The sequence below is a fragment of the Trachurus trachurus genome (assembly GCF_905171665.1).
Source record: "Trachurus trachurus genome assembly, chromosome: 9".
In the NCBI taxonomy this organism is placed as follows: Eukaryota; Metazoa; Chordata; class Actinopteri; order Carangiformes; family Carangidae; genus Trachurus; species Trachurus trachurus.
Window position 1 is genome coordinate 22627799 of NC_139895.1, and position 26323 is coordinate 22654121.

The 26323-nt window shown below is 41.6% G+C and overlaps 1 protein-coding gene across 1 annotated transcript; it reads right to left on the minus strand.

Moving 5' to 3' along the window:
• Positions 1 to 247: 247 nt before the first annotated feature.
• sgsm1a (small G protein signaling modulator 1a) lies at positions 248 to 24623 on the minus strand (the record flags this gene model as incomplete). Its single annotated transcript, XM_083979942.1, has 26 exons — positions 24598 to 24623; positions 24420 to 24463; positions 17794 to 17869; positions 12680 to 12842; positions 12286 to 12438; positions 12121 to 12188; positions 11146 to 11291; positions 10446 to 10583; positions 9653 to 9777; positions 8965 to 9032; positions 8669 to 8832; positions 8094 to 8229; positions 7869 to 8012; positions 7178 to 7307; positions 6460 to 6524; positions 6206 to 6351; positions 5018 to 5146; positions 4746 to 4928; positions 4465 to 4536; positions 3007 to 4224; positions 2779 to 2903; positions 2136 to 2218; positions 1886 to 1995; positions 1628 to 1724; positions 1114 to 1281; positions 248 to 336 (listed from the first exon to the last, which is right to left on the minus strand). The coding sequence occupies exons 1-26, from the start codon at positions 24614 to 24616 to the stop codon at positions 248 to 250; spliced, it is 4059 nt and encodes a 1352-aa protein (XP_083836068.1). The 5' UTR covers positions 24617 to 24623.
• Positions 24624 to 26323: the final 1700 nt, after the last annotated feature.

Here is a 26323-nt window from a genome sequence, read left to right on the forward strand (position 1 = left end):
GCTTTCACTTGAACATACTGACAAATATTAAGCGTAATAATCTCATACACCTGTTGACAACACAAATAACATAGTGGATACAGTCAATAAGGCTCATAGCAGCAAACTGTGATTGTAAAGGCTTTGTGTACTGTGAGTGTGTATGTGTGTGTGTGTTGGAGCTTGTGCGCTCATATGTATTTTACTCCTGTGCCGCTACAGCCGTCCACGCTCTATACTAGGAGGGAAAAGAAGACAAACAGCACCATCACTTGTTCTCGATCAGCATCTGCACCTTGCACACCAGATCTCTGGCCTGGGTCAAAATCTGCTTGATGTTGTGATGCTCAGCCATTTCTGAAAGACAAAAGAAAACTGAAGTAACCCAGGTATCTTATAAAAAGATGAATATATTTCCATAAACGTTGTATACGTTAGACTATAGGAATGTTAATGTATAACATTTATGCATGTGGATGTTTGTTTTGTTTAGGAGTTTTTAAAGACGCTTTTAAAAACAAGTCAATTAAATTAGAGAAAATTAGAGTGTGCAAGTGTGCATTCAGGCCACAAATCCTGAATAAGTACAGAATGTTTTTCATGCAAAATAAGGTTTTCAAAGGCTTATTAGGTTTTTTGGTCATTAAGTTGTAACGTGGCTGCAAATGGCAGACCTTCTCAGTGGTTCAACTTGGTCTGGTGTTGTGTTAACTGACAGGTTGCTTCTCTGATTGGAAAAACAGCTGAGACGATCAGAGCTTTTTCCTTTGTCATTTCATCTTCATTTGCCACAGCAGATTATAATGGAAGTGTGTGTGTTTCTGTGTGCTGATTCACAGCAATAACAACTCTTACATTTACACATTTCTTTGACACACATGGAAATCCTTCACTAACAGCTTCCAGCAGCCACTATATCATCTTCAATGTCATCTCTGACCCGACACCCCTCCCCAACAGATCCTATTCAGATTTCTGTTCCTTTACTGGGCTGATCATTTTGAGGAACCCGCAAGGAAAGAATTGATTGACTCTTACAACAAAACTGTTGGATTCTGCTATTCCCATAAAACAATGTGACAGCGTCTCTTAAGAAAAGGCCCAATCTTTTTTCTGTAAAATGCAATGTTTTACCATTGAAGAATTTAATGATGTCAGTGAAGTCCATGTTGTTCTCCAGGATGATGTCCCTGTAGATCTCCACCAGAGCCAGGGCAATGAAGAGGACAAAGTGACTAGAGGAGACGTATTTGGCCGCCCAGATGGTTTCCCAGACTGCAAACACATCCTCATACACCAGCTCTGGAGGACAAAGCACAACATGAAAGCAAACACATTGAGAAAGGCAGGTGAGGAAGAAAACTTGGGACGGACAGTGCCTTGTTATACCTCAGTATAAAGCAAAGTGACTTATAAAACTAAAAAGTTAAAGTTAAAAGTTATGCAGTTGCACTTCATGCCAATTACTATATCACTGTACCCTCCTTTTTTCCCCAAAATATGACCGACTTCCAAATCCTTCCCAAATTAAAATAACTGCAGCTGTTGTTAACAAGCTGCCAAACGGTTTGGCATTTTGGCACAAACACGACGAATCACCTCTTCCTCTAATTGGCACAAAGACGTCTGCACTGTGACGCCAATTTACCTCGCTTGAAGTCTAGGAGAAACCAGCGGTAGCAGAAGTAGAAGTGGGTGTAGTCTCCGTTTTGGTGCATTAGCTCAAACAGCTCAGAGTCCAGGATCTATACAGAGAGGATCAGAGGAGGCTCAGGATAAATAAATAACAAGGCTGGTTGTGGGAGAAAAGCGTGAAAAAGAAGAAGTGTTTTTTCCAAGTGATGAATGGATTTATTGGTGCCTGGGCGCTCCAGCATATGTTAAGACTTTGCTGTTGCTGTATTACCTGGATTAGAGAGCGCATGTTGGCAAAGTGAGTATCCATAGCTCCTCCATGTGGAAAGTTCTGATTCATTCTCTTCATGAGTTCAGTGAAGCAGCTGAAAGCCATGGCCTCTGCAAGGAGGAAACAGAGACAGGAAACCTGAGAGAGGAAGCCAGTGGGAAAACTCTCCTCTGTTGTTCCATCCATAGCTGTAAAAATACACCACATTTCAGAGAGAAGGGAAAAGAAGAGAATCAGTGTGTTGACTCACCATCGTCCAGAATGACTAAAAGTGGAGCCAGGAGATCGCACATGCCCTGTACGTAACCGATGTCAAGGTGCCTCCAGATATAGCTGCAAATATACAACAAAGGAGAGGTGAACGTTGCTGCGCTCGGCTGCTTTTATCTGCTGAGCCGAGTCATACGCTACCGTCCCAGATGTAGAGGTATTTCCACATTTCTCTTCAATCCTGAAAGATTTTAATAACCTGTCAATGTCTGCGTTTATGATGTGATTAGATTTCTCAAGGGTGTAAATATGATACGTAACACCTCTTTATGTAAGCTGGGCCTATTTGAAGGTGTGCTATGAAAATCACATTTGTTTAATGTAATTTGCCTCCCACTGCTATCCAGGAAGAAAAATATTACTATTCAAATATCACTAATTTTTTTTTTCATTTATTTGGACAAATTAAGCAGTGAAAAGTACTGAAGTGGGATATTAAGAAGACATCATCATAATACAGTCATCGACACGTTTCCAAAGAATATGAATTTATGCATTCTCATCTCATCAGTTTCACACATTAACAGAAGGTAAATGAACAATCCACTGTCATTAACAGGATGCGTATGTTTTGCCTTTTTCTGCCCTTTATTACGTCCCTGCTGCTGCCGTCGGTGTTTTACCTGCACATGATGTTGCGTAGTTTCTCAAGGTTGGCTGGAGTGAAGTACCAGTAGTTCCTGTCACAGCGCTGGACGTCCTTTTCAATGCGGTGCAGATTCAATGTATACAAATCCAAAAGTTCTTGCTAAAACAAACAAAAGGATGACAGTGTTAAAACAAGCTCGTATCACAGTCAACTGGCATGAGGATGAAATAAATTTGGACCCCTTAAAAAAATGTGAGCTTACAGAGAAGGTACTTCCAGCCGATTCCTGAGAGGTTGCCTCATTCTTGGTGTCTCCAGACCCAGCCAGAGAATCAAAGTGAGGGTACAGGCTCTCCATCTCAGGCTCCTCAGACAGGATGGACTCCGTGCCCTCAGGACTTGGCTTTTCCTGCTCCTCCTCCTGCCTGAACTCCACGTGCGGGGCCGAGTCCTCAGAGGAAGACGAGGGTTCGCAGCATCCCTTCCTGCTCCAAGGCACCATGGAAACTTTGGCTTTGGGGATCTCCTCCATCTCTATGGCCGAGGGAGACTCATCAGATTCAGTCATGACCTGAGCCTCCTCCTTCTGGGAGGTGAAGTAGGCTTCTCTTGCCCTCGACACCCTGGAGTCTGGTGCCGAGAAAAGGAGGCTCTTTTCCACTTCAGGAGCCGTGGGATCTTTGAATATTTTTTCTTTCCCCTCTGTGAAAAAAACCTCCCGTGGGCTACTCATCTTTGATTCATCCCTTCCCTTCATCTTTTCCACATTCCTTTCTTCTAGCTTTGATGTTTCCTCAATTCTCACTTCTGCTTTTTTGAGACTTTGCCCCACGAGTTCTCCTTTGGATTCTGTATCAGCGGCTGACGGCTTCACCACGTCCTCATCGGACACTCCTCCTCCTGTTTCTCCTGATTCTGAGGATTTCATTCCTGTAATATCTGCATCCAGGCCTTTATCTTCAAACTCGGACCCCTCTTTTGCAGTGGCTTCTGACTCCTCAATATTATCCAGTGTATTAGGTTTGAAATGTGCCTCTTCATTGGACTTCACCTGCCCCTCTTCCAGTGGTTGAATCATGTTGTCATCTCCCTGCTCAGTCTTAGTACTCTCTGCAGTTTTGGTCACATGGGGTGCTTTCTTGTCCTCCTCCTCCTCCTCTTTGTCCTTCACTTTAACTTTCTCCTGGCTGTGCATGTCCTTGGTCAGACCGTCTCCTTCTACACCTGCAGGTTTGACAGAGCTCTGCGATGCCTGAGTGACAGCTGCTGATCTTGGGGTTGTATCGGGTGCGGCGCTGTCCTCTGTGCTGAGCGAGCCGTCTGACAGGCCCGAGGTGACAGAGAAGTTGCGGGAGGAGGGATGTCCAGAATCAGGAGAGCTTGTCCCGTTCTGCAGTGCTCCATTAGGCATCTTTGGCACCTGTTTGTCGGTCTTAGGCTCCGTCTCGATCTGGTCCACCTCCTCTACGGACTCAAACACCTGAAAGAACAAGCCAAAGGGAAGCAGGCTACTCCAGGGGAAGGGATGGGAGGATGTGAAGTACTAGCAGGAGAGAGAGTGCAGGGATGAGGAGGAACACTGATTCAAAATGTCCATTGTGCCGTATAAAGTCAGGATTTCAAAAGTGAGAATGCTTCTTTTGAAACTAAATTTAGTAATTGAATTTTGCATGAATGAAGACAAACTCTTGTAGAGATGAATTATAATAGGACTTGATACCTGTGTGCTGCTGCTGGAGTCACTTTGCAGGCGAGCCAGACTCTGCCTGTCTGAGCTCTGGGAGGACTGGGACTGGATAATAAAAGACATTGAGTCCACTGGTATACAGTCTGGGTGTCGTGTTAACTCACATTGTGTTCACATTAAATTTATTCTATGGTGATTACATAACATTTTTTTGTAAATGGAAACTGGCAATATGTATCTATTTCAGTCATTTAACCAGTGCAGGTTTACAGCAGTGTCAAGCTTTGCTGTGGATAAACGTGTTTCCCACTTACTTCATTGCTCACAGTGGAGTCATGGTGGATCATCTTCTGAGTGGAACTGTCCATGCTCGCCCCAGAGGAGCACTTTGCTAAAGCCGCAGCGTGCTGCTCCTTCTCCCGCTGGCGGACGATCTCCTCACAGCCGAGCCACTCCTGCATCGTCTCCTGGTAGCGCGCTCTGATCTGCTCATCCACCTGGGGTGAAGGGAAGGAATCAAGTGGTGCAAGTGGTTCAGGTGCAAAATGGTTTAAAAGCAAAAGCCAAAATGGTGGAAATGACAAACCTCCTTCCTTTGGGCTTCCGACATCCCAAACTGGTAATGACCCAACAGGAAAGGCCAAACCTCTTTACGCAGGGAGGGGTCCACACCGCCGAAGTAGACCAGACGAAACAGCTCCTGCTCCTTGTAGGTCTGAGGACACAAGACATCAGTCGCCTCAGCTCCTCCTTTCTGATCCATTTGTGGATTTTGACTTCTTAATTTAAAAAGACAAGTATCTTTCTGTGTATTCAGAACTTTCAGAAGTGCTTCAAAGCTTCATCTCCCAACTGTTATGGTGCAGAATATGCTGTATGTGCTTTTATATTGAATTAACTTCACAAGAAGTTAAGTAAAAATGTATCTAAATATATCCCCAAATTCATTTTGATACAGATTTGTATGGGTCACACAGTGAGACTAAATATAACAACTATTACACAAATAATAAATAAACAAGTCTCATTTAATTTATCTTTAATGGTCGGTTACAGCTGCACTATTAATCACAATGGAATCAAATTCACAATGTGGCGAAGTGCTATATCCAAATCAGAGCTAAAATGCATCAAAACACTGTTGTACACTGTTGTTGTGTTGCTACACAGATGGCCTGGCCAACTAAAGAATAAAATATAAATAAAGATCATATTATCAAGTGAAAATGAAGCAGAAATTGCCATTTACATGGAAATTACAATAGCAGTATCTGTCCATATAATCACTATAATGTTTTTAGCATATCATGCAGCCCTAAGTCGTGATGTCGACTGATTTATTTCCATGACAACTAATCACATCCCATCTCTGAGATAGGGTTGAAAGCTCTGGTTAGTGGACCTTTTAGGTCCAGTAATTTGTTACATTTTCTAAGTGGCTCCACAGTAATTGTCAAACACTGCTCTCATATTATTTACAGAGAGCAAATCAGTTTTACAAAGAATATTTGTTTATTAAACATTTGTCATTCTCGAGTCAAACTCTTAGTGGCCCCAGGTAATTGTGACTAATGTCCAGATAAACTTCAGATATGGACTGACGGGGACGGTGAGCTGCATAATTAACAGAGGATGAATATGTATGAGACAGAAGACTGACAGAGTGAAAGAGAGATGCTAGGAGTGGACAAGTGTGTTTACGTGGGTGGACAAAAAGCTGCCAGTGGTAAATGTGAGGTTCGTGTTGCAGTGCAGTGACAACAGCGATGCTTACTGTGCAGTCCTGGAGGAACGTCTGCCATACTTCTGCGGTGAGCCCTTTGTAGGCATCGCACGGCGCGTCCGGCGCCACAATGGCGTGATTGACGAGGGCAGAGAGGTGTGTGCGCACAGTTGACAGGTGACGGCAGTATGCCAACCCTAGTTCACAATACAGTTAATCAATTAATGCCTCTGTAGGAGCCGCTGGTAGTTAAATAGGCACAAATATTCAAGGCTTCTCAGTCTGCATAATAAATGATCACATACAGCCATAAAATGCCCGAGAGATGATCTGATACTTCATGTTGTCGCACAGCAGCTTCAGAGGAGTCCTGCAGGTAGATTTAGCACAAGGTTACTACAAGAGAAGTTATTCATACTGTCCATCTAATGTAGAGGTTGTCATGGTGTTGAGGCTAACCTTTTATGGTTTAAATGTTAACCTGATGTGCTGCCATATAGAGCAAATCAGCCCAGCAGCTTGCCTTCTTTAATAGCTTTCAACCTTGCTACAACTGGCCTTGTTGTTGTTTTCTTGTCTACTGCATGTCTGTCTGTCCTGGGTGAGGGATCCCTCCTCTGTTGCCCACCCTGAGCTTTGTCCAATTTTTCCCCTGTTAAGGGTTTTCTTGGGAGTTTTTCCTCAGTCGATGTGAGGGTCTAAGGGCAGAGGATGTTGTTATGATCCCATGCAAAGCCCTTTGAGACGGACTGTTTCTAATGGGCTATACAAATAAACTTGCCCTGCCTTGCTTATCACCTGATTCTTCCCGACGCGTTCTCGTATCAGTGCTGTAAATGTCACATATCTGTGTTCAGGGTAATTACTATGTCCTTGCATCCTACCTCAGTTTCCTCTGTATTATTGATGACTTGTTATTGCTGCTCAGGGATATTAAGTGAGTGTGTGTGTGCAGCCTTTGGCGGTTTCCCTGTCACGATCACAACACAACCGTCTCGCTTCATCAGTGTGTTCATCTCTTACCTTTCATGGTTGCACCCCTTGGGTGTCGACCCATCCGAGAAGCTCCCCTGTGAACAAGAGGAACACGAGGACTTCCTGAGCGAGGGATGCCACATGGTAGCTCCTTGATCCATCAGGTCTGGAGGAGTCACTGCAACACCCACACACACACACACACACACACACCAGCATTGTCACTTATACTGCTCAGGCTTTTAAGAGCAATTACATCTGCAATTAGAGAATTAAAACACAGCTGGAAACACTTTTGCATGAGCAGAATTATGATGATCAATTGTGATCAGCTGAAAGCCCTGCGGAGAACAATATGTTTGTGCATGATTCCTGCTAGAGCAAAAACAAAGCATTCAAACACAAACGTTTAAGCAGACTGGAATCGAAAGCATGAAGACATCATCAGTTATTATTAATATTATTATAAAGAGAAAGATCAAGTGAGCAAGAGCCTCGGTTCAGGAGCTGTGTTCGATCAATCAGTTGTCCACCTATTGTCTGTTAAAAGGTTACTCCGTCGTACTGCAGTAAAAAAGGTGTGACACAAGGTGGCGGAGAGTGGGAGGGGCTTTAATAACGGGGCTCATCGATAAACTTTGCTAGAGGCACAGGACAGGCCAGGAAGATATTAGATGCAGGGAATTAAAGCAAGGCAAGCTGACAGATGGACAGACGAGTGAAGGGGCGACAGTGTTACAGATGCTTCCTGTGAGCGAGGGGGATTCTTCAGGACAGCTGCAAGACCTCTTGGGCACTACCAGGGTCCCTATTTTGGAAGTGGTCTGTCCACTCGGTTGAAGGGAGAGGGAAGAAGTCAGACGGGGAGGATGAGTTACAGTCACTGTAACAAATAAATAACATTTCAACATATAACAATCTGGACACTGCTCATGTTCATTTTCTTCCCCGGAGGGAAACTCACCAAACTCTGACTGGCTGTTTGGGAAGAGGATGCGGAAGACATAGTCTGTGGCCTCGTCCTCCTCCTTATCTGAGACGGTGTCTGAGGATCCAGATCCCTGAGGAACCCTCTTCCGTAGCTTAGGAAACACCTTTCCCTGCGTCGAGAATGAGAAAATAACTGTTATTAAACTAATGCCAACAAGAAAAATTGCTCAGCCATTAGAGCCCAGCTAATCCATCCATGTGAATTAAAGATGATGAGTGTCTGTATGATTAAGCCTATTAATAGTGTCTGAATGTGTGTGGGTGGTTTTTATTATTCAGTTGTGCTGCACATAGTCTAACAACAGTCTAACAAAAACACATATTCATTTCAGCAGATGCTTTTTGTGTGGTGGTGCAGGGAGAACATTAAGCCATACATCCATCAGTACCACTCGAACAAATACTGCATCCAAACAGAGCATCATGTCTTTCTTTATTGACTTATTGATTTAATTTAGGCTGATTTAGCATTTTAGTGCTGATATGTGTAATTTGTGCTCTGGATCCGAGGCCAGGGAGTGACCCTGCAGAAAGACATCCTGTTCTGACCTTTCCCCTCTGGGACCAGAGTGGAGGGTCCAGCTGGCCGTGGGGAAGAAGGCCGTTCTCCAGGCAGGAGAGGAACTGGAGCAAATGGCCCCCTCTGGGGAAGCGAAGTGGAGGCCTTTGGATCCCATCTTGACTGACCAGCACCACCGTCCCCCCACTGTCCACTGCAGGAGGTGTATCAGAGAAGATTTCTTTATCAGTAATTTATAATGATGTTTTGCAAAATCATGATTCATGGACAGATATGTAGATAGTGGATCACAGTGTGTTAGGTCTAAGGTTTGGTGTGGACACACCTTGTTGATGACAGTGCAGGTAAACTATCTCCTCCAGAGGGATTGTCATGGCATAGTCCCAGTATACACTGAAAGACATGAAATCAAAAACAAAGTCAGTAAAATAACAATGCAAGACATAGATCGCCAGCTAACAGTGTTAACAGCTAATTCATGAGAGACAAATCCATGGGGGAAGCCTGTGCATTATCTATGTGAATTAACATCATGGAACATTAATTTCACAGGTAATAGAGACAGTAGTCAAGAGACTGTGCACACAGATGAGCAGGTGCACAGTGGCCTAATGCAATAATCAATCTTTTTTAGTAAGAGAAACCATCCACAGGCCCAGGAACATTACACGCTTTGCTAGGTTAAGAGATGTCTGACAGTGCCTCGGTCAATAAACCATCTGCTGGTTGCTGGTGTGCTGAAAATAAGCCTCATCACATCAGCAGCATTTAATCTTCCCACTGAGCCCATGGGCCACAGACAAACACGCTGCATTATTCAGTAACACACAGGTGTTACGCAAACAGAAGAGAAAGGAAATAATACAGAGGATAATACAGGGTGTTTCCATGTCTACGCAACATGTTAGATATTCTTGTTATGAGGAGGATTTACTAATATTATCAAACGTGGGCTTTGCAGGCAGACGCAGTCACCACAATTATAATCCATCTGCAGCTGGATAATTTGGCACCTGCGCTCGTAGTCCAGGTCTCCAACAGAACCGTTCATGAGCTGATTGGGTGTCCACTTCAGTGTCATGATGTCAGCAGTCTGGTGCAGAGAGAGGTAACCTGGGATGGCCTCCATGTCATCCCTCTGAAACAACCAGGATGGATGTTTTTCATTTTGTGCAAGAACAGTATGAGTATGAATACCATAAATCACAACGTGTAAGCCTGGAGCAAACAGTGGTGATGGTGGAGAAGAAAATAAAAGTGAGACAGTCTTATCCATGTACTTATTTGTACAGACAACACAACACATAGCTTGTTTTTAAATGTATGCATTCACCACGCCTCCTTGTATCACTATTTTAGAGCTTTTTAGATTTAATGTAAGCATTGTACATGCGTATATGTGGCTGAAAGTACTTCTATTCTTACAGGAAATTTAAATATGAAAATCAACTGTTTACAGTATACAGCGCAGCACAGCATTAAAACAGAATAGCAAACAGAAAGTACATACTCTGCTTCAGCATAGTAATGAATCAGAAAATGATACCGATTAACTGTGAGATTAGGCCAACTATAAAATACAAATGTTTTTTTCCCCCCCCCAATTAATTTTTATTCACACGTTTGAGAATGTTTACAGCAACAAAAAAAGTTATTCAGGGCATTCAAATACAAATGTTGTCAGTCTGTTAATATAGTCTTTGGATAATGTGTAGCAATATTTTATGTTTTACATTTTAATTGAGGTATCATTTTTATGAGGTGTTCTCTAGATGTATGAGTGATTAAGAGAAACCAGGCACCTACCGGTTGTACAAGCACATTGTTTTTGCCAAACAGCAGCGTTGCCCTGTTGTTCTGATGCAGTGACTCCACATATTCCCGAGCTGATGGCGAGGGGGAGGGGCGCTCATCCATGCTGCTGCTGGAGTGACGCTTCTGGATCTGGCCAGCACAGACACAAAATATATCAAATCAGTCCTAACAGACACTGTAAATCGATGCTAAACTGATGACTATCTTTGAAGAATTAATTGTTGTCACAGTACAGCAATTTTCCATGAATAAAACCTCTTCATCAAATAACTTAAGATAAGATTAATATGACTTCCATTCATGTGCACCAATGCAATCCGGCCTTGTTTTTGACACCAATGTCCGGTCTGCTTCTGTGTGGGACATGCACATGTAAACACCCTGCACATCACAACTGTAACTGAGCGCTGTGATGTTGTAAGGCGGACCAAATTGACCTGTTCCACTGACACTTTGAGGACTGAACAAGTGTGCAGGTCTCAGAAACACTCTGTTCCTTCTCCTGGTACACACTGTGCTTCCCTTAATGCAGTAATCTTAGTAGCTTCTCTTTAACCAGACACAACAGTAGGAATATAACTGATAAGATGTATAACTGAAACTCTGATTACCTGCCAATATAACATGTATTATACACACAACTAAACTAACTCTGCATGGTCAAGTTCTGTAATACTAGACTATTACGTACACACAGTGCAGGCCTCTTGGTGGGAGAATCCTGCCTGCAGTGGCCACCATGGATGCGATGTCTTTGCACCAATTCGTCAGCAGACGGGTCTGTCCAAAAGTGGTCGGCTGTCTTCATCTTGGTGTACTCTAATGCACAAGGTCCCACTGCCAGAATGAAGGAGCACAGTAAGTATTGTGTTTCTGTGATTTATGTTTTTTGTCATTGTGCCATGTATTTCCCCCAGCTGCTGCTAATGACATTTAAAATTTTCCCTCAGGGATTAAATAAAGTTATCTCTCCCTATCTATCTCTATCTCTCTATCAATCTATCTATGTGTCTATCTATGACACTGAACAGCTGTATTGTTTTGGTAACCAGTGACAGAGCTCTTGATGTCCTTAAACATCACAATCAGAAACAGTTAGAGAAATAGTTCCTTTAGAGGTAATATAGGCGTCAGACGATGTAACTACTGTTGACTGAGGTTAAGCTTATTACTGTAAACATTGCTTTAGAGCACAGAATGATACCATGTCAGTCCAGTTACAAGGTGCCTGCCCAGGTTCAGTCCTTAGCAGCAATGCTTCTGGATTGGCTTCACTGGAAACAACTGTCAATACTAAGTACTGGGAAGCCAGTGAGAGACCATGTATCTGCTGTTACTATACAGACATCCACTAGTTAGTCTGTTAACACCTTTCCCTTCACTCTACGGTATCCACTAGTTAAGAGTTTAGGTTGAGTATATCATTACTTAAAGAATACTTTGGGGGCTCATTGTTTGTATTATTGACTGGATAACCAGTAGGGATACTAAAACTAATATGAACGACAGAAGAGGCACAGAGTAACATAATGTAGTACAGGCAACTGATCCAACAAGATATTATACTGAAAAAAGGCAAAATCCGAAAACTCAAACCAGGCTATGGCAAATGATGTTAGATGATAACCTTAAATTACACAAAATGCTCACAATGTCACATAATTACCTAACAAAGAGGCAAGGATAGGTCCATCTACAGGGTCCATCAGAACGGCCTCTTTCTCATAGTATTTACTGGAAGACAAATGTGAAAGGGGGGTTTTTAGAGGACATGGAGTTCTTGTAACATATAAATGGCTGAACAATGGTTCTCTGGCCGTTGTCAACATACCCGCTGTTCTCCACCAGATAGAGGACAATCTTATCCAGCACCTTCTCAAACAGAGCTGTTCGAATCCACAAGTTCTTGACTCCCTGTGGGGTGAGGCTGGGCAGTCGGGGCATCTTACGGAGGCTGTCCTGACTTTGCAGGCTTTGGCTTCGTCTGGAGAGAGAGAGAGTCCAGAGTTACAATTTAAAGAAAACAAGTATTACATGTGTTTATAATTCAAGCTAATGGTGACTGTGATTCATGATTCATAAAAGATTATGACATGAATTATTTAGAAGTATTTCATCAAAAAAATAGCCCTTCAAGTAAGCAGGCGGCCGTTTGTTTTCAGTGCTTTGCAATTGCACAGGCTTTGATGAAAGCTTTGAAGTCTGCTGTGATGTGCGTCTCTCACTTTGTCTCGATGATCTGCTCGAGCTCCTGAGCCTTCCTGCACAGCTCCTCGGCTGGGGCAAAGCTTTTCCCCACCTTCATGAAGAGGGCCGCTATCTTGTTGCTACGCAGAAAGCCAGCTGCCCGTCGTTTCAGCCCATGCAGGACGCATGCCTCCACTGCAGCTGTGTGGACACAAGCACATGGTTGAAAACATGGCAAACCTCAGTGCCTTTTGTTGTGAAAAAGAACATAAGCACTATATGTGTTTTGTGTTTTACAGATCTTATTTACACGTCATGTACAATACTCTCTCCTCTGCGAGCTCTGTTTTGGTCTCCACCAACTCAATCACTATTAACTCTACAAATTCTGTGGAGCTGCGGCACCAAAACCAAAGCGCTCCTTAGTAATTTCACAGTACAAACTAATGCAATTATATTACCCACTGTTAAAACAAAAATATAAATTGCAGTAAGTAGGCTACAGCTTTAATAAATAAGACTAAGACATACAATAAGACATACAAACAACATTGACAACATATTTGTAGACAACACACGTCAAAAGCATCCCATTAGAATAGAATAGAATAGAATAAACTTTAATGTCCCACAGGGGAAATTTGTTGTGGACTCAGTGCATGGTAAAAAAAGCTGCCTTAATATACATAAAATACATAAATGACAGTTGACATGTACACACACACTCATGACACACCCAGTCAAGGGTTTAACAAGATTAAAAAGTAAACAAACAAACAGACAAACAAGCATTACCATCCCAAACGTACAGTAGCTATGTGCATATTTAATCACGTACATTTCTAACCATGCAAGACTGGGCCCATCATTAGAGTGCACATTTCCTAAATGGTTTTTCAATTCACATAATCGTCTATGCGTAACATAAGTTTATCCAATAGGGTGTAGTGTAGTGGACACACAAGTTGATGATGACATGATGACACACTTGCACAGTCACTCAACAGTGCAGAAAAACAGACACGCTCGTTCTCTCTCAGGCCTACGTGGCAGTGCCTGGAGCTGTGTTGACATTTGAGTTCCCTTTCAGGACTAATCCTGTGGCTCTGCTCACATGGGGTCAGGGGGAAGGCTGGGGTTGCCATGGTAACCCCTGTTGATGGAGCAATCGAGCTCTGGGAGAGATGAGCAGAGGGAGGGGCGGCGGCGGCGGCAGCGGCTCATCAGCATCCTGATCTCTCTCTTTCCATCGCTCTCACACATTCAAACACAGGTTCTCTCCTGTAAACCTGTCACCGCTGTTTCTACCATCACTGTTAGCAGGCTTTTACTTCAACCTAGCCAATAAAAGTATCATCAGAGCCACCAATGTTCAGGTATTGTTTTTTTTTTTATTAAATGATGTCCTCATCATCTTTTCTCTCACCTTATTGTATCTCGCCTCCTTCCCTTCCTCCTGCAGGTTTTGCTCCTTCTCTCTCCGAGCCATTTTCCCCCACATCATTATGAGAACAAGCAGTTAAATGTCACTACAAAGTGTAACATTAAAAGGTCTCCAGACGTAGTTCATCTTTCTAATTCTCTCATAATTTCCACTAACTAGTCTCAGATGACCAGAAAAGATTCATAGGGAGCAACTCCCAAACCTTTGCACTTTTTAAGAGCTGTTCTCTTCCAGTCAGTGTACCACAGTCTCTGCTGTAACAGCCGTCATATGAAATGAACAACAGCATCAGTAGAAATCTACTTACAATACTTCACTAATTGTACACTTGGGAAATTTGTTTATCGCCGTAGAGATTGTAGAAATGACAGTATGAGAAACAAGGTGGGGGCACACACATATGAGACCATGATCGTATTAAAAAGATGAAATGTTTAAACTATCAGAAGCAGCAGTCAAATGTGCTTAGAAGCAAATGCTCATCGAGTCAGTAGGATCAGTCATGTGTGTCCCCTCCCCTGTTAAAAACATTGCCACTAATCATCCTGTATCTGTGGCAACTGAGTGCATTAAGAGACTCTTGGACAGTCACACAAAGCTGACCAAATATTCACTCAAAGCAGCAAAAGGCAACAACTCAACCTCTTAACATGGACAGCTCTGAAATGACTGGTCAGTAAGTTGACAGGCTTCTGATCAGTTTCTCATTTGTGTCACTCATGAGTTACGATAAAAAAACATGTATTTGACAGCTTCTGATCTGTGAACATTTTCTTTTGTTTCATATGTTTACATAGCAGCCATTTTAGTGTTTAGTAGCATTTGAAATAGTGGGGGAAATAGTTTTGAGTCTTTCTGCTGTGACAGATTAAGATGGGAGCGGTACTTTCCTGGCTAAAAGTTATCAGTGCAACTATAGGTAAATTTAATCAATTCCTCTCGCAGCACCATCAGGCAAAAGTGGAGGTGACATTTTGATAAGGTCATAGTGGTTTTCTAAAGGCAAACATCAAATGAAGTGATTTTAATCTGGTCACTGCTGTCAAATTATCCAGGGAGGTTAAGCCAACTGTTTGGGCTGATACACTGTAGGAAGCGAGGAAAGGCTAAGGACTAAAAATTCAACGAAGAAAATGAACAGTTTCCAATATATCAATTAAACTCAACAACATTCAACAGTAGCAATTTAACACACATTCCCTCCACAGCGCCTACTCTTTAGGCTCTCCCTGCTCCTGCTGCCTGGGCAGCTTATCAAAGTAGCCATGATGGTGGAGGCTAATTGCTCCCTGGTGAGCTGATCGACCTCCTCTCCCATCCTCCACTCACTCTCAACTCTAAACAGACCACAGCTGAAAGAGGACATGTAGTTACAAGAGCGACTGTAGGGATCATAGGAGGAGTGAGGTGGAGGAGGAAACTGGCTGACAACAAAACAAAGAGATCAGAGGGTCATCCTTAGCTGCTGTGTCCACTGGGACATGTGATAGTAGCAGAGGGAAGAAGCCCAGACTGAGCAGCAGCAGCTATTAAAAAAGAGGCCTTTATACATGATCAAACTGCAGTCCAAGAAATCTGATGAGACAGGGATATGTAATGTCCACAATGCTGTAAAGAAACACTTTCAATCACTGCAGTAAAAACTGTGCTCAGTGACAAATTATTTTCATAATCCTTTGAGAGAGGAAAGATAATTCCAGAAATCTGAGTATTTGGTGGAGTAAACACTCAAAATCACTGTTGGTTTAATAGGTTTTCAACCTGTGCTACAGATTCTTCTCACACTAGGAGAACCAAATTAGCTATGCTTGGGCATCACGGCGTGTCAGTGTTACCTCTAAAAGCCTCAGGAACCTTGAAGCAGGAAAATGTCGGGCGTCCTTTTCCCTCTTCACACCATTTAGTTTCATTTTCTCTTGACTTTACTGAGCTCAGACGAGTGTGAAATGATGTTACGTTATGGGTCAATGTAACTGTTGGGTCTGTTTGTGCGTGACCATCGCAACTGTTCATCCTCACAAAAGCTGGTGAAACTGTGGCTCATACAAACAGAGTCCCAGTCAGTGCAAAAGTGTGGATTTCCTCAACATGGCAGATAGACAGGCTCACAGAGACCTAACAATTTCTTCATATTGAAAATTACCAGGTGGTGGTGGTTTTACACAGCTTCTGTTGCAGTGCACTGGTTGTTTATAGTTTGGATTTTTTCCCTGCCGCCGTGGTAAGCCCCACCCCTGGTTGTTCCTTTTTTTGTTTTTCCCGCCAGTGTGGTGGCTCAATCTGGGCACATCCTCCCCATTGGTCAGTCAACTCATCAACCCCCGTTCATTTTTAAAAGATTATTTTAAGAAATTTGTTAATAAAATTATATATTTCTTTGAAACACGTCCTCTGGCCCTCTTGTGATTTCGAACCTGTGTTGGCCTTGTATGGCTGGTTCCTGGGTTAAAATCCCAGGTGGCATTGTTGACAACACACTATATTCTTCTTTTATTCAAACAAATCAATTCACCTGATGGTATCATGAAGACGACTCATTTATTAAAACTGTTTTTTCTACACTGTAATTTGTCGCCACGGCTCCCTTGTTTTCATACATTTGAATGTCTCATCATATGAGTTAAGAACTGAGTCATTTTATTAACACGCTGAAAAACCCCAAATATATCCTGTTACTGATTACAGCTCCGGACTGAGCCAGACATCTGAGGAGTGTGAGCACCTGCATGTGGGCAGTGTGTTTCTCACAGCAATCGCGCTGCACTGTATTTCTGCCAACTGGAGCCAAGAACAATAACATTTGGTGAAATATTGAACTTTAAAAGTCCTTTTTTTTCGCTTTCACACTAATTATACACTTGTAAAAAGTAATTTGACAATGATCTTCACATCACTATAGAGAACTGCTTGTTTAAAATCTTAATCCTATTGAGGAGGTTTTATCCAGCCAATGTCATGCTATATCTGAATACTTATATCCATGTACCTATATGTATACCTATACATTTACTTTAATGTCTGTTGGTTTTACTGTACTGTAAAATCAACGACTCTTGTGGCACGACATCAACAAAAAAGCTTTTTTGTCTTTAGTGAATGAGGGCACCATAGTTCTGCCCATAGTTTTGCTAATTTTCATCATTTCATAGATTTTATTACTTCTGTTACAGTGCAATTTTGCTTTACCATGTGGAACAACAAAGGATTATGGCCCTCTAGTCGTGGAACTGGAACTTAAAGCAAAATCTCAAACTTTTAATTTGTCTCTTTAGAGTGTTTGTGACCAACCTCCTCTTCTTGGGATGGATACATAGAAGATGTGTGGGAAGAAGAAATGTCTCAAAACTAAAGATTGAAGTGGTAATGGTGTGGCTTCATCAGAAATTAAAAATTACCACTGTAGTAGTACCATAATTAGGGTTTTTCTCCTGCTAGATAGAAATAATTTGTGACCATGGTTATGTGGATAAATGTTAATTAGAAAAATATGTCACCATATATCCTAACTACTAACAGTAGTATAGCATAATAGGTTCCTATATAAAGCAAATGCAAACTTTGATTAAATATATGAGACAACATCAGGAGTGTAAAAAAAAATCCACACACAGTCAGAGTCTTTTCAGTGTCGCACAGCTGTTCAACTTGAAAAGGTTAAATAAGTGAGCAAAAGATGTGCGATTCATTGTTGTGTGTTTGGTTACTTACCACAAAAGGACACTATATGGCTGCTGTCCTCGTGAACAAATTTCCTGGTGACGGCTTCCTCCATTATCTGCTTCACCTGTCAATGACATGGCAGATGCTGGATGACTCACTCATTAATATGCCACAACTAGCACGCACACACACGCACACACACAGTGTGTTCACAGTGATGAATATATTTCAGAGGCTCCTTATAATACAAATGCATGTGTATATGAAGAGGTTGAAATAATGTGGGGACCGAGCGGGGCTCAGAGGTGGAGTGGAGCTGAAAAGTTAAGAGGCAGAGAAACATGGTGTGGGGAGAGTGCATGTTAAGTTGGTGGATGAGTCACCAGCTCTTGTCACGCCGATGTGCCCTTCTCTCCGCACAGACCTGACAGCAGCTATAGACCAATAGTTAAGATGACTGATAAATCAATCCCTCCAGTGGCTATGGAGACATCCCCCTGTGTGGGCACTATCTCCAATTTACATGGGGAATATCAACCTCCGGACACAGACGACTGTAATTTCCTGTTGAAATGAGTCTGTGCACAGCGACCATACCGCACTACCCAGTTCATCCGCTGCACAAACACAGACACAACACCGCCTGACATTCACACACACTTGCACACAAGTATTTGCTCCAGTGGTTTATGTTCCCTCTGCTTGGTTTTATAAACTTTTTTTTTCTAGACATTGATTAAATCATTTGGTGGTGTGAGATCCTTTTCCTGTGAGGCACTTCATTGTCATGAAGCAGACAGATGTCAAACAATATTAGTTTTCATGGTGGGAAATTTACAGCTTCATCATAAAATTTTCTGGAAGATAAAGTTCGGTCTTCATGTTAGATTTTCCACTGCGGCTCAGTTTTATGGACCAGTAATCTTTATACCGTTTTTACTTGCTGTTCACAGATGGATTATAATACCTGTAATGCTTAGTTGTGAAAGATGTATTTTGACCTTTAAAATCAGTACAAGTAAATCTAATACAGGTCAAAACATTAATATCAGAAATATTGCCATTTAAATACCAATGTGAACATGTTATTATTAGGTTGTTGTTACTAATGCATTGCTTGCTGTAGGAAAGTATAAACTAGCAAAAAAAAGTACAAGTACCTCAGAAAAAGTACTTAATGCCCCTGGAAACTTTATAATGTTATTATTGTTATGTTATCAACATATCATGATGCCATATGATTTATGAAATTGAAGTGAAATTATATCGCCCACTCCTACTTGTAACCATAAGAATTAGAGACCAAACACACATTATGTAAATGAATTCACACCCATCAGTCCATATGGAGTTCTTTTTCCTGGACAACAAAAACAGATTTAACTGGAGACACAAAACAACTTGTTTTTCTGTGATTTGCCCACTGAGCACTGATTGCACTGTCACTGGCAATTCAAGATGTGGATCTAGAAATGACTCATGAAAAAACTAAAAACAGATGTGCCACCCCACCCAGCCCCCTTCCAAACCCCACCACCACCACCACCACCACCGCTCATTCATTCAACATTCAAATAAAAAAAACAAAAACAACAACACTAATTAGGCAGCAGTCATTATGCAAATGTTGCCTGTTCGCATCAGCAGCATTGTTATCCTCAGCATCAACAGAAATGATTCACGCTGCCAACACAACAGAGACAGTGGCACTCTGATGTGATTCACACTCGCTCTGCTCATGATCAGACCTATATAAAAAGCCTGCGTGCTCGCACAGGCACACGCACGGATAAAAACGCAGGGGACTTGTGTGCACCAGTTTTCTCTCTGAGAGCACCTGACATACGGGAAGCTGATTGATTTGCCAACTTGAGGACGCAGACTCCTCCTTGTGTTTTCGCATCTCTCTCATCTGGGCTATGGATCAGGCCTCAGAGGAATTTATATGGTGAAGTGTCTAAGCATAGACAACCTGCAGGTTTCTATGGAGACGGCACGTGTCGCACAGTGGATCACTTCCGCCCAAGAAGATGCGTCAAGAACAGTAATTCATCTCTGAAATAAACAAAAAAGACTGCAGCTCTCCACCCACAGTCACTAATAATATCTCCTTATACTGTGGGTTCGTCATTTCACATTTATGCACAAAGCTACCAAAAAAACCTGCCATTTATAACAGTCATATCAACCAAGATGCCACCACAAAACACGTTTTCACTGAATTTCACAGATAAAACTGTTTGAGCATGATATGACAACGGCCATTTAACATCTGTGTTGCAGCAGAGCCTGATGAATCTGTAGCTCTAACTCATCACAGTCGCTCTAAGGCATCGGCCTGAGTGATAAAGGATCTTCAGAGTATTCCAATTAACTCCCCGCAACAGCAGAGCCAAGAAATAAGAGCCAGAGAGAAAGCCCCATCCATTAACATCCACCCTTCATTATTCATCATCTTTGTGGCCACTGATGAATGAAGGGAGCACGCAGTGAGAGAAAAAAAAAAAAAAAACACAAAAAAAATCCTCACTGTTATTCATTATAATCTGTGTGCACACACAGCTAGAGATTTGATGTAAGGCTGTCTATTTGAATGATGACTCCATTATTTGAATTATATTTTATTAATGAATAACCAGACTGAGCAGCTATTAAAAGGCAAGGAATCCGATTCCACTGTGAAAATCAATGCAACCAATACACAACCTGTAACTGCTTACAGTCTCAGCACACAGTCCATTTATTAACTGTTTTTGGTGCTTTTGAACATATTACATGATCTTCATGGATACATTTTAACTTACCCTTGTGGTAAGACTGTTCAACAGTCACCAAATAATTTTTAGTCTTCGCCTTAAATAATTTTACATGACGCACATACTGGAGGCCTCGGTGGACTGTAAAGCTACTGCACTGTTTCTGATATAAACAGAGAGAAGTGGCTCCGCACTTCACTCAAACAAGGTTGTCCAGTATATTAAATATTACCTAAGCTGTCACACAGCGCTGTCATTCAAGTGGTTTCTAAAGTAGCATGAAGCGCCCATACCAAAACCTTATTACGACTACATTCATCCTGATGGTCAGAGGGTGAGTATAGTCATAGTATCTATGGCAACAATAATTGATAGTTTCCCTGCTGCATTTATGTGGAGCATGAACTCTGTGTTATTGTTTTTGTCAACATACTGCTACAGATAGGTACAAAACACCGAACAAGACTGGTGGATTATCTCACGCTCTTCACACTGAAACCTTATCCCAAGTAAGCACTCAGCTTTAAAGAAAAAAAAAGTGAGAAAGGAAAGTAAATGGTGCAAATCCCTGTGGCCTGTGTGTTTTCCAACAGTCCACCCCCCCTTCGCTCTATCCTTCAGCAAACACAGATGTGTATTTGTGTTTGTGTGCGTGGTGATACACAAAAAGACAGAGGGAGAAGCACGGTCAGAATCAGATAAAGCAACACGGACGGAGGCAGACAGACGGGTTCTGTATCAAAGCTAAGGCAAATAAGAGATCTCATTTAAACTAATTTCGAACCAGAAGGTAATTCTGCTGCTACAGACGTCCTGCGCTCACTGGATAATGGCCCGCATCCAGGTATATTTGAGCAGACTGGTGGCACATAACCAGCTGGAAGAGAAGCGCGTGAGAACACACAGCATAGAAACACCATATGGTATAACCCACACACAGTAATAATAATTATAAACTAATCGGAAAACAGCACAAACAACGACAACAACATTTAGGCCTAGGCTATATTTCCTTTCAGGGAAATAGATGTATCTGAAAAACATCCTCTAAACAAATGAAAACATCCCTAGATTAATGGTAATTTTCATGAAGCTCTATCAGTAAATAAAGTGAATGTCATTCTAACAAACTGCTGGTCGATCTACGGAGTTCATTGGGCTGAACCTGTGGTAAACAGTGACTGAGGCACGGTGAATGAATCTCGGTGAAGCTGTATCAGCCCACAGGAAGCAGGTTTAATCATGGAAAGCGTCTGGTCTTGGCTGATAACATTGCAAACAAGACTGGACTCAGAGAAAAGCCAATAAGACCAAAGTCTCTACATTCCTCCTTTCACAAGATCAGGAACGTGATTTTTATCTTGGCTTGGCAGAAATAAAGTCTTGTAATTTATGAGGCAATCGGGGATGAAACTAATGAAAAAAAATAAAAATAAAAATCAAGATACACCGGTTACCAGAAGAGGGTTAGAAAAGTGGTTTGTACTGAGAGGAATCTGGCCAGCAAATGAATACCACTCTCTGCTGTGTTAAAACTTTCTCTGTTTAAGTTGAGCTTAAGGTGACTGAGACCAACGGCAGTTAGAAGAGTTAGGTTCAGGTTGTACTGGAAAGCTACAAGAGCTCAGGGTGTTTAAATGTAAAGTGAAGTACTGGTGATATTGAGAAAACCTTCCCTGAACAAACAGAGGGAAACAAAAACCTCAACAGCAGTGAGCACAAAGTATACACCACTGTAGGACAATGGAGACACAGTGGATAAACACACACACACATGCACACACACACAGTGCCACACCGCTGTTTGCTGATTGGCTTTCATTAAACAATTAACTATAATCTATCTTCAATACAGCGACTGTCTTAGAGACAGCTTGTTTAAAGCTGAATTGGTTCAGCTTTGAATATTTAATATTAACCACCATGAATGCTTGAATGTTTTGTAAGCTTAGCCTTTTGGCAGAAATGAATTTATGCTTTTGGATTTATGGATTTATGGATCACATAATGAAATGGGTTTCACCAAACAAACTGGTTCCTACATATAAATCATTAGCCTATTTACATGCAGTAACAGCCAGGAAGGCCTACTGTTTATGTTGAGACAGGTGGGGTCAATGTATCTCACCCATTTTTAGCTTGTGTAAAAGCTGTTAAATAATCATGTTTATGACAGCATATTTATCAAAAATGACACAACATAATTCAAATCACAAAACATACAGGCGACATTTAGATAACGTTGACGGGGTTAGCTTATTCAGATATTTGCATTCTATACTATTCAACACTTGTGGATTTCCATTTGCACCTTTAAAGCTAAACAGGTTCTTCTTCATACAGAGGACCGTCTGGTAAGTTTAGTCATGGCTCTGCCTAGAATCTTTTTTTTTTTGCATATAGGTTATCTTTCAGTGGTGCCTAATGGATGCTTTTTTTTCTCAGACCTCAACTCTGAATGTTTTCCCGTTCTTCCCACTTGGCTGACAGTGTGTGAATGCAACATGAGGCTAAATAATGTGTCACTTCTAACACATTTTTACAAGATGATTAGTTTAGATAAACTGCCTACATATTTGCACCAGTTTATTACCCAATCAAACCAGATACAAACAGTGTAGCTCTTGCAAAATTAGCTGAATCAATGGGCTTTCTGTTGGATCTCATCTTCTTTTTCTTAGTCTAACAGATTGGTGTTTTTTTGTTGTTGTTGTTTTTTTTTACAAGGAATAACCAATATCTCAAATTTAGGTGGAGACTAATGTGCGTGTTTGTAATCAGGGTTGAAATGATTGCAGCATATTCTTAATTACATTAATTTTTGACAGCACAATCTAATTCAGTGTAAAAACTGCTAGTTGTGAGAATTGGAGGGTATTTTACCAACAAGCTGATATCGAAGTTTTAATCATATGCTGATGAACACTGTCGGGCAGCCCTAACAGAATAAGACATAAGTGCAGCCGGCCCTAAAAATGTTAATTTAAAAATGTTAAAGCTTTAGTTGTCAAGACTCTCTTGTGAAGGCTCTGAATTTTAAGTAGCCTAGTTTCCTTCAAAAACATAACTGAAGTGTTTCATCGTTCTTTCTTCACATGGATGCTCGTGCTACATTGTGTTTTGCATCTCATTTCAACAGCAGCACAATTTTCCTTGATGATGACAGACTTTATGTGCTATTTCCACAGAGTCAGTAACACTGCAGATCATCCGCAGGGTACGAAGAGCTCGGTCTAAACGTCAGACTAAGTGGAAGTGGCATTTCATTTGATCTTCAGTTGAACTCTGGTCATCTGTGTTTTCTGCAGGAACCTCAAATGATGACGTGAAGAGAGATGAACTGCCGAACAAACCACCAGAACTGCCTCCATATTTGCTACCACTCAACACACCATATAACTCATTACACACACACACACACACACACACACACACACACACACACACACACACACACACACACACACACACACACACACACACACACACACACACACACACACACACACACACACACACACACACACACACTTTGTATCCAGAAGGCTGATGGTTTGCTCTGCCATAAACACCACAAACACTGAGTCCAGACAATCTGTTTCCTTCATGATGCTTCTTCTCCACCCGAATAACCACTGAGCTGCAGCACGAGCACTCACAAAGGCAATAAATATATAATGTATATATTTTATGAAGGAAAAAAACAGTTACTTAAGCCTAAAGTATTGTTAGTGGTATTTTTATACTGAATATTTCTATTCTTAAAGAGGTTGTTGTCCAGATGTGCATTCACATCTGCATTCATATCTGCATTAGGGATGAGCTGAGAGTCTCATCTCGGAGTACAGGTTGTATTACAGAGGTTCATCATAACCAGCGTGTTTTGTTTTTCCAACTCAATAACTCGATAACACCCACCTCCTTCTTGACGGTGCGCAGCAGCCTCTGACGGGTCTCTGCCTCTGAAACACAGCACAAACAGTCCAACACAAGACATTCTTCAAATTATTTGTCACAACTTTACTTAATTTGGATTTTAAAAAGACCAAAAAGAGGATTTGGAAATATTTCTTTTCCTATTCTTTTTTGCTCCCACCTGCCATGATTGTTGCCATAGATCCAGTCTCCTGTCTGCACGCAGCACCCCTCCCTCCCATCAGATACTCCCAGCTTGTACACTGCGAAGCGGCTCACGACTCCACCTCCCAGATACACACGCCTCTTAAAGACACACACACACAGCTCCTCCATCGATGGGTCCAATAATCAGTGGAACAGCCACCATACAGAAACAATAATACATCTCTAATATCTAGTCCAGAAATCATACAAGAATAACTTTACACATTCACAAAGGTGTAAATAACTCAAATGAGCGTGAATTTTGATGAGACAGTAATAATAACAATTTCTGCAATGTCCAGAGCAATGTTATCTTTCTGTCTAGCAATAAAGCCAATCATTGCACATATGAAAAAAAATATCCGTAAGCTGGAAGATGAAAACAAATAGTGGTAGCCTACATCATGAATATACAGTAAAAAGGGGAGATCTTAGTTTGCCTTCAAAAAAATTCTCTGACAGGCAAACGTTTTGTCGTGATGCCATCTTGTGGTGAAGATATAGAAAGACTGTGAATTAGTTCAACCTTATGCTGTGCCTGTATCATCAAATCAAATCAAAGTCAAAACGTGGCTCAGCATCTGTTCTAGTCTACACTCTGAATGATCTCCTGTCATACTCTGCTGTATTTCAAATGATATAGGATCTGTCAAGTTGTTCTCAGGCAAAAAATAAAATAAAACAAAGCAAACAAACAACAACACACATGTCTAGTTTTTAAAATGTGAGGCACAGCAGGAAAAATCATGGATTAACAATTGTGAGAAAACACTGTAAATGTTGTAGAAAACAAACATACTCATACTCCCTGAAATTACGGTAAACATTAAAGCTTACACTTCAACCGCATCTGGTAAGTTTAGTTCAGTACTTCACGTCACAGAAAAATGTGTTAAAATGTTTAAAACAAACAAAGGATCCCTTTTATAACATGCATGGTTCTAATTACTCTGTAATGCACGAGTAAGTTATACAGTAAACTGGTGTAGCTCATAGTGTCCAGGAGATGGCGAAAGTGTCATTTTTTTAATGCTCCACTTAAAATCAACAGGGAGTCCATATGGATTATCATTTCTCAGCTCTTAATGTAATATGGCAAAAGTTTGCACTCTCATGTGAGACATATGAGTGGAATCATGTTGAGGAAAAACACCATCTGAGTCAGGTAGGCTTCAGTACACCACGGTCTTGAGGCTGTGAGTCCAGTTCTGCCCGGAGGACGGAGCTGTCAGGTAGATCAGGTGGTGAAAGGATGGAGTGATAACACAAGATGACAGACTGAGAGGAGCAGGGCCCCATGAACCTCCCTCCATAGTTTCACTACCAGCAAAATCCTTAGGGCTCCTTCTGTGGATGAACATTTCAAGATGTGATTCTTAGCTCCAGTCCTGAACCCTGTCCAAACCATGTGTTGAGATCTGCTCACAGTTATAGATGCTTACACCAGACCACACTAGACTGTTTAGATGTTTAATTGGGATTCAGGATGCCCTAAATATGACATGAAAATACAAAACAGCAGTCTATTTTTGAGTCCTCTTTCTGCAATGGCTCCGCTGAGTCCCCCCCCTTTTCTCTCTATTTTTCTCACAAACATCCTCTTCAACCCAGGATTCCCTCACTGGGATGACTCACACCTTGCAGTGCAGTGGCTTCAGAAAATATGGGGTAATAGCACGCCTTGTTAAATGCCATGTCAG